This window comes from Chiloscyllium punctatum, chromosome 15, assembly GCF_047496795.1.
Source record: "Chiloscyllium punctatum isolate Juve2018m chromosome 15, sChiPun1.3, whole genome shotgun sequence".
Taxonomy (NCBI): domain Eukaryota; kingdom Metazoa; phylum Chordata; class Chondrichthyes; order Orectolobiformes; family Hemiscylliidae; genus Chiloscyllium; species Chiloscyllium punctatum.
Genome location: NC_092753.1, coordinates 65,164,442 through 65,179,367, shown reverse-complemented (window position 1 = coordinate 65,179,367; position 14,926 = coordinate 65,164,442). Strand labels below are relative to the sequence as shown.

The 14,926-nt window shown below is 41.7% G+C and overlaps 1 protein-coding gene across 2 annotated transcripts in view; it reads right to left on the bottom strand.

Moving 5' to 3' along the window:
* Positions 1–8,625: 8,625 nt before the first annotated feature.
* The window catches only part of LOC140486339 (immunoglobulin-like domain-containing receptor 1), a 48,419-nt gene continuing 42,118 nt past the window's right edge, over positions 8,626–14,926 (bottom strand). For both annotated transcript variants that reach the window (XM_072585337.1, XM_072585335.1), the window contains 3 exons: positions 14,723–14,857; positions 10,785–11,659; positions 8,626–10,232 (listed from right to left, as the gene is read on the bottom strand). In XM_072585337.1, coding sequence (XP_072441438.1) covers positions 10,191–10,232; positions 10,785–11,659; positions 14,723–14,857 — 1,052 coding nt within the window. In that variant the 3' untranslated portion in view covers positions 8,626–10,190. The remainder of the gene's footprint in view (positions 10,233–10,784; positions 11,660–14,722; positions 14,858–14,926) is intronic.

The window sequence follows — 14,926 nt, the reverse complement described above, 5'->3', positions numbered from 1 at the left end:
TTGCATGGGATTTTGTACACTACATTGGTTTTGCTCATGTTGGGTATCTGGTCCTTCGTTCTGGTGAGTTGTTGTCGGAGTGACTGTTGGTTTGTGTGCTGTTATGAGCCCTAGTGGTCGCCGTAGTCTGGCTGTCAGTTCGGAAATGCTCCTGATGTATGGTAGCTATGACCACTGCAACCACTAGGACTCATAACAGCACACAAACCAACAGCCACTCTGACAACTCACCAGAATGAAGGACCAATGTAGTGTACAAAATCCCATGCAAGGACTGCACAAAACACTACATAGGACAAACAGGAAGACAGCTAACGATACGTATCCATGAACACCAACTAGCCACGAAACGACACGACCAGCTATCCTTAGTAGCCACACACAGATGACCAGCAACATGAATTCGACTGGGACAACACTACTATTATAGGACAAGCCAAACAGAACAGCCAGGGAATTCCTAGAGGCATGGCACTCATCCACAGTCTATCAACAAACACATCGACCTGGACCCAATATACCAGCCACTACAGCAGACAGCTGGAACTGACAACCGGAAGCGGCAGAGACAGGCCACTGTAAATGCCGGAGGAAACAGCACAGAAGCGCTTCACAGGAGGCTCCCAAGCACTGAGGATGTCACCTAGACAGGGGACGAAACGTTTGCAAGACAAATTCCCAGCTCGGCGAACAGAACCACAACAATTTTGTTCTTTGGTTGTGACTCATGTAGTAAAAGAAATATCACCCAGTTATAATTGAAATTGTCGAAACAAGTGTTCTGTATTACATTGCAACGTTTCTGTAATAGCTTGTGGCTCAATACAGTTAAACACAAATTCCCTTGTCTGAAGAGTCTAGAATTTGGGTCTCAGAATAATGGCTTGACTTTTATATTAAGAGGAAAAATCTTTCCATTGAGCAGGTTATATGTTATTGAGTATTATTTGAAAGAGATCAGTTGATGTCTTGACCGAGTTATTAGGTTGGGCAATAAGGTGAATTGACATTATGATCAATCCAGAGTGTGGCACTAGAAAAGCACAGCAGGTCAGGCAGCGTCTGAAGAGCAGGAGAGTCGACATTTCAGACATAAACCCTTCATTGGGAATCATTAAAGGCTTATGCCCAAAACATCGATTCTCCTGCTCCTGTGATGTTGCCTGACCTGTTGTGCTTTTCCAGCACCACACTCTCGACTCTGATCTCCAACATCTGCAGTCCTCACTTTTTCTCTATGATCAACTCCAACTCCATTGTTAAATGACTGACAGGCTTGAGGGGTCATATGATCCTCCACCCCTACTATATTTTTATGTAACTAGATAGAGAGATCATGATCCTTGCATTACATCTAATAACAAGTGGTTAGTTTCCCAAAGGGAGGATGGAGGGGTATAGAGTAATCCTTGTGCTTCATCACAGAATTCTATGCCTCTATTTATTTAGCTCTAAGTTTGCTCTTCTTGAATGGCATTCAGAGGATTTTGTTTCCTGTTGCCTACATTTAAAACAGATCTATTTGGGGATACTGGTAACTTGTATAACATTGATTAGGAATGATGATTTTTTTTTATGACTGCAAGACCGACCTTTGCATCCCCATTCTATTCATTTGTTTTTGTGATGTTAATGGGGACTGATCTGTGGTTGTATGCATGTACCCATTGTTGAGTTTTGTTTTATTATGGCTAATGTTGAGTCTGATATTCAATGCAAACAGGTTAATTTAAAAGGAGGTAAAGTTGAAATTTTGAGGTAGTAGCCAGACACAACATACATACGGTGTATAAAGAAATATGGGAGCAGGTGTAAGCCATTCAGCCCATTAGGTTGCTCTGTCATTCATTTTGAGTCATGGCTGATCATTCAATTCACTGGCTTGATCCTGCTTTTTTCCCCCATAACCTTTGATATCTTTAGCCCCCAAGAGCTATATCTAACTCCTTGAAATCATGCAATGCTTTGACCTCAATAACATTCTGTCGTAACAAATTCCACAGACTCTTTCTTTCCCCCCGGTGAAGACACTTATCCTTACCTCACTCCTAAAAAATAGTTTGTTCCATCAACTTTGACTGTAACCCCTGATCCTGGGCTCCTCTGTCATCTGGAACATCCTTCCCTCACCTGCCCTGTCAATTCCTGTTTGACTTTTACAAGTTTCTAGGAGATCCCTCTTTCTTTTTCCAGTGAACAGATCCCAACCAGTTCAATGGTCAGTCCCTGCCATCTCAGGAATGAGTCTGGTAAACCTTCGCTGCATTCCCTGCATAGAAGAAACATCCTTTCTCAGGTAAAACTCACCAAAGCCCCATATGTTTGCAGCAATACTGCCCTGTTCCTGTATTCCAATTCCCTTGCTATAAGGCCAATATATCACTTGCCTCCCATACTGCCTGCTGCACTTGCATGTTTAACTTCAGTAACTGGTTGATATTGATATCAGGGTCTTGTTGCAAATTGGCAACACAGGAACAGGAGCAGCTTATTCAGCCCCTTGAGGCTGTTCAAACATTCAGATTGTGGCTGCTCTGCGGCCCAACTCCAAATGCCTGCCTTTGGCCTACATCTCTTAATACCTTTGCTTAACAACAATTTATCAATCTCAGATTTTAAATCTAACAACTGATCCAGCATGTACTATTGTTTTGTGGAGGAGGGTTCTAAACATCTGCCACTCTTGGGTGTACAGATATGCTTCTCTTCATCTCTCCTGAATGATTGATTATTCATCCTTTTTGCTTCCTGTCTACCAACCATTTTTCTATCCACATCAATGCACTACTCCCAAGTCCATGCACTTTAATTTTACACACACATCTTTTATGTGGGACTTCAGAAGGGTTTTGATAAAGTTGCAAGTAGATCATCTCCACTGGCTCTCCTTCAAGGATGTAACAAGTGGAGTTAATGAATACTTTCAGTAGATTTGTCAACCATCAATTTCCCTTTCGTTAATCCATGCTGACTGTCCAATGCTGTCACTGTTTTCCAAATGCTCAGCTAGCACTCTCTAACATTTTCCCCATTACCACTGTCAGGCTGACTGGACTATAATGCCCAGTTTTATCTCTATCTCCTTTTTTAAGTAGCGTGGTTACATTATCTACCCTCCAATTTGTAGGAACTTTTCCAGAGTCTACAGAATCTTGGAAGCTGACCACCCACCCATTCACTATTCCTAGGGCCACTTCCTTAAGTACTGTGGCATATAGATTAGCAGGGGCTGGGAACTCACTGCCAGTGTTACCGAGCTCTTTTGCAAGAAGCAACACAAAAAAGAAACAAAACAAAAAGACAAGTGGATGAAGTGGACAAGCCCCGGGTTCAGATGTCCTACTCCACTCCCATCTTACTGGAAGTGATCTTGTCTTATCAGATCTTCCAAGCTACCACACCCCTCTGTACCGGATTCCAAAAGATCGCGTGTGGTGGGCTGAAGTGCAACCAACCACAACAAAAGATTTTCCAAATAACTGAAAAGGAGTGCCATTGGTCCTAACCAATATATACATGAGCCATGGACTCCAGTGTTGCAAAATAAACTGGAGTCTGGAGTTGATGGGACTGTTTTTTTTGTTTCTTCTACCCAGAAGTGTTATTATACACAACTGAGTTTTTAAAAAAAAAATAACCTATTTTTCCAATTCACCTGTTCAGAGATGTTATTACACAACCCTGGAGTAGATGGAATGACAAGACACAGCTGGTCCCCTATGTGCTGGGGAGAGAGGGATGTGACAACCTCTACAATTCTTACAGGGAGTCACTAATTTATCTGCCCATGGAAATGGTTGGGAACGAGTTTCCTTGGTAACTGGAAATGGCCTGCCCAGCTGCAACTTATCACCTGAGCTTGATGTGTGGTGCCGCGGTACTGTCCCTGCTTCAGTACGATGGTGCCTGGGTTCAAATTCTACTTGCTCCAGAGTTACATAGTAAAATCTCTGAGTGAGCTAACTAGAGAGTATCTCAATCTTATGGTGCAGTGGTAGTATCCCTAACCTGGACTGGGAGTCACAGGTTCGAGTCACCAGCTCCAGAGGGGTGTAATAACATCTGGGTTTACAGAGATCTTGGCCATGGTGTCTTTTATCTCCCTGAGGCACTCTTGGAGCCAAAGGTTTTCTCAATGACCTCATATAGATCATCAGTACCAATACTAAAGATCTGCCAATCCAGGCAGAATTTCTGTAACTAGTCCCTTCCCAACACTATTGGGACTTGGCTCTTGCACCATCTGTAAGGAGAGTCAAAAACAAAACTGTAGATGCTGGAATCTAAAGTAGACAAGCAGGAGGCTGGGAGAACACAGCAAGCCAGGCAGCATCCAACGAGCAGCGAAATCAACGTTTCGGGCAAAAGCCCTTCATCAGGAATAAAGGCAGTGAGTCTGAAGCGTGGAGAGATAAGCTAGAGGAGGGTGGGGTGGGGAGAGAGTAGCATAGAGTACAATGGGTGAGTGGGGGAGGAGATGAAGGTGATAGGTCAAGGAGGAGAGGGTGGAGTGGATAGGTGGAAAAGAAGATAGGCAGGTCGGACAAGTCAAGGAGACAGTAACTGAGCTGGAAGTTTGAAACGAGGATGAGGTGGGGGAAGGGGAAATGAGGAAGCTGTTGAAGTCCACATTGATGCCCTGGGGTTGAAGTGTTCCGAGGCGGAAGATGAGGCGTTCTTCCTCCAGGCGTCCGGTGGTGAGGGAGCGGCGGTGAAGGAGGCCCAGGACCTCCATGTCCTCGGCAGAGTGGGAGGGGGAGTTGAAATGTTGGGCCACGGGGCAGTTTGGTTGATTGGTGCGGGTGTCTCGGAGATGTTCCCTAAAGCACTCTGCTAGGAGGCGCCCAGTCTCCCCAATGTAGAGGAGACCGCATCGGGAGCAACGGATACAATAAATGATATTGGTGGATGTGCAGGTGAAACTTTGATGGATGTGGAAGGCTCCTTTAGGGCCTTGGATAGAGGTGAGGGAGGAGGTGTGGGCGCAGGTTTTACAGTTCCTGCGGTGGCAGGGGAAAGTGCCAGAATGGGAGGGTGGGTCGTAGGGGGGTGTGGACCTGACCAGGTAGTCACGGAGGGAACGGTGTTTGTGGAAGGTGGAAAGGGGTGGGGAGGGAAATATATCCCTGGTAGTGGGGTCTTTTTGGAGGTGGTGGAAATGTCGGTGGATGATTTGGTTGATGCGAAGGTTTGTAGGGTGGAAGGTGAGCACCAGGGGCGTTCTGTCCTTGTTACAGTTGGAGGGGTGGGGTCTGAGGGCGGAGGTGCGGGATGTGGACGAGATGCGTTGGAGGGCATCTTTAACCACGTGGGAAGGGAAATTGCGGTCTCTAAAGAAGGAGTCCATCTGGTGTGTCCTATGGTGGAACTGGTCCTCCTGGGAGCAGATACGGCGGAGGCGGAGAAATTGGGAATACGGGATGGCATTTTTGCAAGAGATAGGGTGGGAAGAGGTGTAATCCAGGTAGCTATGGGAGTCGGTGGGTTTGTAAAAAATGTCAGTGTCAAGTCGGTCGTCACTAATGGAGATGGAGAGGTCCAGGAAGGGGAGTGAGGTGTCAGAGATAGTCCAGGTAAATTTAAGGTCAGGGTGGAATGTGTTGGTGAAGTTGATGAATTGCTCAACCTCCTCGTGGGAGCTTGTTAAGTCCTCCAGGCTGTCGGCTGCCTGAGGTGTTCCCCCACTTTGTGATCTAATTCACTGCGGCAACAGAGGAGGCTGAGGATGGTCCTGTCGGAGAGTGAATGGGAAGGAGAATTGAAATGGGCAGTGACTGGGAGGTCAGGCTGGTCCCTGCAGGCCTGGTTGAGATGCTCGACAAAACATGCCCTTAGTTTACATTTGAACAAAGAAAATTTGCAGCCCAGGAACAGGCCCTTTGGCCCACCAAGCCTGAGCCGATCCAAATGTACTGTCTAAACCTGTTGGTCAATTCCTAAGCATCTGTATTCCTCTACTCCCCACCTACTCATGCATTTATCCAGACGCATCTTAAATGAATCTACCATGCCTGTCTCAACCACCTCTGCTGGCAATGCGATCCAAATGCCCACCACCCACTTTCTGAAGTACTTGCTGTGTGTATCCCCCTTAAACTTTCCACGTCTCACCTTGAAAGCGTGACCTCTTGTTATTGATTCCTTCACCCTGGGAAAACGCTTGTCTCTATCCACCCTGTCTATACCTTTCATGATTTTATAAACCTCAATTAGGTCCCCCCTCAATCTCCTTTTTTCTAATGAAAATAAACCTAACTTACTCAACCTTTCTTCATAGCTAGCACCTTCCATACCAGGTAACATCCTCATAAACCTTCTCTGTACCTCTCCAAAGCATCCACATCCTTTTGGTAATGTGGCGACCAGAACTGTATACAGTATTCTAAATGCGGCCGAACCAATGTCTTGTACAATGTTAACATGACTTGCCAGCTCTTATAATCAATACCCCGTCCAATGAAGGCAAGCATACTATATGCCTTCTTGACCACTCTATCCACCTATGCAGCAACCTTCAGGGTACAATGGACCTGCACTCCCAGATCTCTCTGCCCATCAACTTTTCTCAAGGCTCTTCCGTTCATTGTATAATCCAGTCTAGAATTAGTCTTGCCTAAATGCATCACCTCACATTTGTCTGGATTGAAATCCATCAGCCACTTTTCCGCCCAACTCTCCAGTCTATCTGTATCCTTCTGTATTCTCCGACAGTCCCTTATGCTTTCTGCTGCTCCACCAATCTTCATGTCATCTGTGAACTTGCTGATCATACCAACAGTGGCCCCAACACTGTGGATCACCACTGGTCACCTTTCTCCATTTCGAGAAACTCCCTTCAACTACTACTCTCTGTCTCCTGTTGCTCAACCAGTTCTTTATCCACCTAGCTAGAACACCCTGCACACCATATGACTTCACTTTCTCCATTAGTCTACCATGGGGAAGCTTATCAAATTCCTTAGTAACGTCCATTTGGTCTCATCGATGTAGAGAAGACCATATCGAGAGCACCAGATCTAGTAAACTGTCTCACCTGGAAGAACTGTTGGAGTTGGCAGAAATGTTTAAGGATGGTTCATTGGATACGGAGACTGGTGGGGTGGAAAGTGAAGACAAGGGGGAGCCCTATCTTTATAACGTTTTGGGAGAGGTGGGGATTTTGGAGAAGGGAATGGAGGAGGTGCATTAGAGGGCTGTCTGGATGAAAGAGGGGAAAGCACGTTGTTCAAAATAGATGGACATCTGGGATGCTTGGGAGTCAAATATCTCCTCATTCGAGCAGATGCGACGGAGATGGAGGAATTAACAAAATGGTATGGCGTTCTTAGGATAGTGGGTGGGAGCAGGTATAGTCCAAGTAGTTATGGGACTCTGTGGGTTTGTAGAGTCAGACTATGTTGCCCATGGTGTCTTGCAAACTTAAAGGTTGTTAAGTGATAGTCAGGTCCCCATTAACACAAATTTTGGAATTTTTCATTCACTTTACTATACCTTAACTACAACCAGCTTTTTTTTAGCATGTAAAAAGATTGCAACAAAAAGAAAAGTATTTATTCCAATATACAATTCAATTGTATTAAAATAAAACAAAATAATATACAAAAGGTGAGACTTTTTAAAAAACTCTTCCATATATACTCAAAATTAGGAAACAATGCATCAAGATACAGTGATACTGTGTCTATTCCAAGTCTAGGTCATCCAGTTAGACATTTATATTAACTGGGGCCAATTTAGGGGCAGTGATGCAAATTTGCAGTATCAATTTCTCATCCTCAGACTGATTTATTTGCAAAGATCTGTCTTTGGCTTTGTTTTTTTTGACCTGGGTGGTATATTTTTGGCCTATTTCAGTAGTCGTGTCTAGGGTGAACTCTGTGACCACAAAGTGCAGTATAGATGCTCTTGCTCCTCAGAATATTATGGAGAAACTTGCCATTTACTTACAGAGCCCCTCAGCCTTCGATAGTACATGCTGCCACTATTGAGCATTGATGGTAGAGGTAGTAGATGCTTGTGGGTGTAATGCCTTTGTAGTGTTTCCCTGCATGCTCTCTGTGCTGCCTACTCGCCTCCCCACCAGCACCAAAATCTGTGTAATATCTGTGCCACTCATGTAATACCTGCCTCTTCCATTCCAAGAAGAAAACAGCCCATAGTAGGGCAGAAGGACTTCAGCAGGCATTCAGCTCCTCACCTCTATATGTAGAGGTTTTACTAGTATAGTTATGTAGCAGCAGTTCATCATTACTTATGTAGCTAGAATCTATTTATTTGTAATAAATAACAAATTTTGTTAAGTACAGAAACCTGGCCCATGCTGTATTAACCAGGGTCATTAAGAGACAGCTAAATTGGGGATTCTGCATGCTTGGATAACATTAACTTTTGTGAGGACTCCAGAAATAATTTGATTTCCAGCACATAATTCCAGTGAGGTGGGACACATCGATTTCAGAGGCATTCTTTGGCATATCTTCCAGGATTCACCCAGTCTTTGATGATGCAGAGCCCAGAATATCTGGGCTGTTAAGTGATAGTCAGGTCCCCCATTAACACAAATTTTGGAATTTTTCATTCACTTTACTATACCTTAACTACAACCAACTATTTTTCAGCACGTAAAAAGATTGCAACAAAAAGTATTTATTCCAATATACAATTCAATTGTATTAAAATAAAACAAAGTAATATACAGAAAGTGAGACTTTTAAAAAATTCTTCCATATATACTCAAAATTAGGAAACAATTCCAACTTATTCGCCCTCCAAATCTCAAACTTCAAAATTTTTTAGGAGCACAAACACTTGTAATTCTTTTGACAAGTTTTCTTTTTGCTGCTTTCTAAAATAACACACCTTTGTAAAACAGACAAGTTTTTTTTGTTAGCTTTACATTCTAAAATACAGGGTCACTGAAATGTCCACAGATAGCCTCAGTTAGTATAATACACTGGGGCCTTTTACAACAGTCTGTTTTAGGCAGAATATTATTACAGTGGCTTCTTGTATCCCAAAGTTTTCATGTAAATTTATCTGTACCAACAAGCAATTGAATAGAATAAAACGGTGCCAAACTTTTTCATTTCCAGTCACATTGAGAATCAACCATTACAATGGCAGCCCAGTGACAAATTTAATAGTTCAGCCAGGGAAGTGTTACCATTGTAATTGTAAGAGGTTTTTGTCTGTATAAATAAGTATTGGTCATATTTAGGATACAGCCATGTGTACTTGTACTGTCACTCAGACGATTGGCCAGTATAACAGATCCAAATGTTCAAGACATTGAGTAAGCTGAAGCTGATTGTGATGATACCAAGACCAAACCTCTGGCCCCATCACATACAGTAATCCATGACATTGAGGAATCACAGAGCTGGTTGGAAACAAACCAGAAATCAATTGCTGCAACTTCAAAATATCCTACATTAGCAAAGGAAGAGGCAAGGAATAAATGTACACAGTTGAAAATGATGGATGTTTTTAATAAATGGCCATGTAGTGTAAAAATGTATTGATTTTGTTACTGTACACACTAAACGCAATTTTGTGTTAGCTGTAAAAGTTAGAACTCACCATCTGTGAATTTGAATTGCCTGATCATACATGTATATTCACATTTTGACACCAGAGAAAATATTGGTAATTGAATAGGATTTCATTGACAATCAGATCTAATTGGTTTAAGGAGCTATTTTGTTCAACTTATCTGCAAATCTTCATCATTCTTTCTACCACTTTTGTGCTTTTAATGGCATTACCTGGTCTCATGATAGGTCTTTATGGATCACAACGTAGTGGTGCGCCAGTATATTTCCTCAAAAATAGAGAGCATTTATTCTTCATGTTTACAAACATCTAAAGATATAGTTGGAGGTAAGCTGGAATTTCACATGAAGTGCTTTTTTAAAAACATTGAGACAATTTTAAACTAGCACTTGACCATGAATCTTTACCACCATTATTTGCCCATTCTAAAAATCAGCAAAGATGACAAGTTTTGTTCATCCCATGTAATTAGCTTCTGTTGCAAAATCACATCTCAAACATGTTCTAAAACCATATATAAATTGGCCTTCGGTTCCATCCTCAAATGTACATGATGAAAAGTTCTGCTTAAAAAGGAATGTCACCATCTATGTTACAACCCACCCTGCAGGTATGGAATACAATGAGTGGAGATTTCTTCAGATCACTACACTTCTGCCGCTACGAGAACTGCCCCGATCCTGTTAATAAAAGAACATTAGACTTCAGTTTCATCTTTTTTGTGAGCAATACTAATGCTTATAGCTACCATTTCATGCAACCTCATTTTCACAAAATTAATAGTCATAATATAGAACAAAACTTCAAATTGCAATACTGACAATAAGGAAATCATCTTACATCTCCAAACAATAACATAACAACTCTCAGGTGTATATTTGTCATTGTTTTGTGTAGCAAGATTTCTACTACTGCCTGGCTGGAATTTGATGCTGCTGATATTTTTGTTTAACTGATTTCATTATTTAAATGATATATTAAAAAGAACCTCAACACAAGTGCAAAATAATTTTACTGTAGGGGGTGATTCTATACATAGCCCAGTCAAGATCAAGAACATTTTAAGTAAGATTCAGAAGTGTTAACTTCTGTTCTCCAGACTGTACCCAAGAAACATAATATCAATTTCAAACGTACAATACACTAGAACATGAATCTGGTTTTCATTTTAAGAAAAAGCATCGAAGTAGAAATTACAATATTGCAACACCAAAATAATAAAAAAAACTTACCGATTGTCGTCCATGATTGGATCTTCTTGCACTGCTTTCCTCTGAACCACCATCTACAGAATGGTAGCTTGGGGGTTTCTCATGATACTTAAATGGCTTCTTCAAGGTATCCAACCAGTCTGCCATTCGATCATCCGATCGCACCCTGTTATATCGAGAGCGATTATCATAATCATCCAGGGAGCTCCATGATCCTTGTCGTCTTCCACGAGTTGGAGGAGAATAGCTTCGGTCTCTGCGCCTATTTCTTTTTTCAGGTGAATAATCTTGATTGCTTCGGTGATGTGGTCGTCTGTTCTCCTCGTAACCTCTTCTGCCATGCCTCTGGTTTGAGCTGCTGTGTCTTGACCTGTCCTCATAATCAGAATTATCACTATAATCTTCAAAATACTGTCTTCTTGGGAGCAACTGACCTCTCTGCCGGCCATCTTCAAAGTCATCTCTGCTATTCCCTCGAGATCGATTAGTTCTTCGGTCTTGAGAGCTCCTACTGGACCTCGATCCTTCCTGAGACCTTTGACTTCTGGGAAGCCCCATATCCAAAATATCCTCATGACTTCTAGCCCTTCGTTGATTATTCCTCCGCGATGAGTTGCTAGTTCGTTGTGATGACGGAAGACTAGAGTCATGGATTGCCTCCATTATTGGAGGTAGGTGGATGATACGACGATCTATTTCTCGAACTCCAATTTCATTTAGTGATGAAAGCACACTGGGAGGTGCACTACCACTTGTACGGATTCCATTTTGGAGAGGCTGTACAGTGTTCAAGTTTTTCACCTCATTCTCTATATAGTCCAGCATCTTCACAGAAGAATTTGGGTGACCACTGTAAGGGACCACAGACAATGGTATACTGTTCTTAGTGGAAAAATCTACACAATGGAAACAAAAGAGAAAGATTAAACTTCATATACAAGCTTCTGAACTACCTTCAATGTGTGAGAATAAAGTAAAAGAAGATATTAACAGAGGTGTACTTAGTAGAGTTACAAAATAAATGTAAATCTAAAAAGGTGGCTGAACATTAAGTGAGAAAAAAATCCCATTAAAAATAACAAAATGCAGTGTAGCAACATACAAAGAATCCATGGGAGCTAGAGGCTAATCATGCTTTTAGAGTATTCAGATATGATACCAAGAAAACTGGAAATTAAACACTGTAGAATGCAACATGTTTAGCAAACAAAGGAAGGGAAGAGAGGGTGGTGGAGAAACCTTCACCATAACAGAATTGTTGTAGATAAAGGGTTACAGTTATCAATGTGAAAACTAGAATCATATGTAGATAGAGATCATTTTTTAAGAAAGTATTTAGTATACTAAGTGTAATCTACAGACCATGTAATAGTTGAAAAGAGGTGGGGTAAGAAATATGCAAACAAATTTGGGAATTGAGAAAATTAAATAATATTATGGAGATTTTGACAACCCTGAAATTATTTGGATTGAAGAGCTAGGTGCAGGGGATAAGGAAAGAGTTCCTACAACCTGCACAGATTCCTTTCTAATCCAATATGTAAAAAGCCCAAGAAGGATATTTTACTGTTGGATCTAGAATTGGATTTCCCACTGTCAATGTCCAGCAAGTTACCATTGATCAGAAACTGAACTGGACTAGCCAAATAAATACTGTGGGTATAGGAACAGATCGGGGGTTTGGATTTTTTTTTAAAGTTCATTTACTGGAAGACAGCATCACTGGCTGGGCCAGCATTTATTGCCCATCCCTAACTGCGCAGAGGACAAGTAAGAGTCAACTACATTGCAGTGGTCTGGAGTCACATGTATGTCAGACCAGGCAAAGATGCTAGTTTCCTTCCTTAAAGGGCATTACTGAACCAGATGGGTTTTTCTGACAATGGATTCACGGTCACCATTAGACTCTTGATTCCACATATATTGATTCCTCTCAGCCCCAGAATATTACCTGGGTCTCTGGATTATCAGTCTAGCAGCAATACCACAAGGCCATTGCCTCCCTTTGTCAACTATAACTCACCTTCTGACATTCCAAAGCCTTTCCACTATCTACAATACATAGTCAGTGGTGTAAAAGAATACATTTCACTTTCTTGAATGAGCATAGCTCCAACAATATTCAAGAAGCTTGACACCATCCAGAACGAAATAGTCTCCTTGTTTGGCACCTCATCCACAAAAATTCATTCTTTCCACCACAGACGCACGGTTGTAACAGTATGGATCATCCAAAGATGCATCATAACAATGCACCAAGATTCCTTCAATAGCATCTTCCAAACTGGTGACAGCATAAGGAATGGGAAGGGCAGTAGACCCATAGCGAGCTCAATGAGAACAGCAACTAAACCTCAATTGGAACCCTGTCGGAATTCGAAAAGGCTGGCAAAAGTGAAGGCAAGAATTCTCATTTCTTTTAAGAAACTTAATAAATTCTCTACTTGGCTCAAATGTCTTTTTTTAAAAAAACTTGCCCTAAAGGATACAGCAGCCAAGCTCAGACCCATGTGATGCACAGCCTGGAGTACATGAGAAATACTAGAGGCTCCAGTAGCCTGGACCAATTCTTCAGGAAGTGCAGCCTGTTTGATCAGCCTGACTGCCAGGCTTTGGAGATGAGCATCAGATGGAGGCACTGCAATGAATTCATGAGGCTGAAAATTATAAGGATAGGATGTTTTTCAGATATCATCCTCCTGCAGCCGAAAGCAAAAGGGATCAGGGAAGGAATGGATGACCATCTGTAAGGAAGGAAGCAGGCAGGCCCCAGAGTGCATGTCACTCAGGAGTAGTTTATTTTATGGATGGATTTAACATCCTCTCTGCATCTACCCTGTTAACAGAGAACTCAGGACATATTAAGACAAGAGATTTCCCACTTAAGGTGATGAGGAATTTCTTCTCTAGATGATTTACTGGCCTTTGAAATTCTTTTCCACAGATAACAATGGATGCTGGATACTGAATATATTTGAGGCCGAGTTAAAACAAAATATTGATTGACAAAGGAGTCAAGGATTCAGGGGGGTGGAGGCAGTAAAGTGAAGTTAAGGCCACAATCAGATCAGTCATGATTGTATTGAATGGAAGATCAGACTTGATGGACCAAATGGCCTAGTCCTGCTCCTACTTCTATGGTCTGAATTGAGTAGTTTATATGCATTTAAAGGGAAACCAGGCAAAAATATGGTGAAGGGAATAGATAATTCCAATGACATATTTAAATAAGAATAAAAATGGGAAGAGGTTCAAGTGGAGCATAAATACAGGTTTGGTCTGATTTCTGTAAATAGCCTGTTTCTGGATGAGTGGTGCTGGAAGAGCACAGCAGTTCAGGCAGCATCCAAGGAGCTTCTTGGATGCTGCCTGAACTGCTGTGCTCTTCCAGCACCACTAATCCAGAGCCTGTTTCTGTGCTATATAGTCCTATGTATATCTGTTAAATAGACCTCTAATTGTCCCAGTTAAAGAGAGTTTGAATTTGTTCGGAGACGTTGCATGTTTTGGATGAAGTTTTACAGTGGGATGGTTAACAATGTTCAATTATCCAGTTGGCTGCACGAACAGGCAAGTTTTAGAAATAGCAATTATATTTTATTTTAAAAACCGATGGTTTGAAGTAGAAATGGAGCCCATATGTGAATGAGTAAACATGAATACAGCTTTGTTTTTCTTTAAGTACAGCTTTTCCATAAAGCTGCGTCTAGTTCTTGCAAAATTGAAATGAACTTGAAGATTCTACATGACTAGTACTTGGTGTAGGACAACAAAACACAATCAAAACGTAATATCATCATAAAGTTTTCTTCAGTGCTTCATCAGCTTTAGATTACTGATGCATAGTGGTGAAAAGAAAATACTAGCATAGAATCCCAACTCAGTTTTGTTGCCTTCTCAGTTATCATGGATTTTCAGTTCAAGTATACATTAGCACATGAATACTAGAGACTACATACCTCTTTGTGTCAGTCCATTCATGTAGGTTGAGTTTAGCTGAGAATTCATTCCATCCTCTCCATACATGGGCCTGTTAAACATCCATGGTAACATACCCTGCTTTGCCTGTTTAACAAGTTCATGTCTTAGAAGAGCTAAATTTGAAACAAAAATGTGTCCTAGGTAAGTATTTTATGCAAAAACATTCATTGGCAAAACTTCCG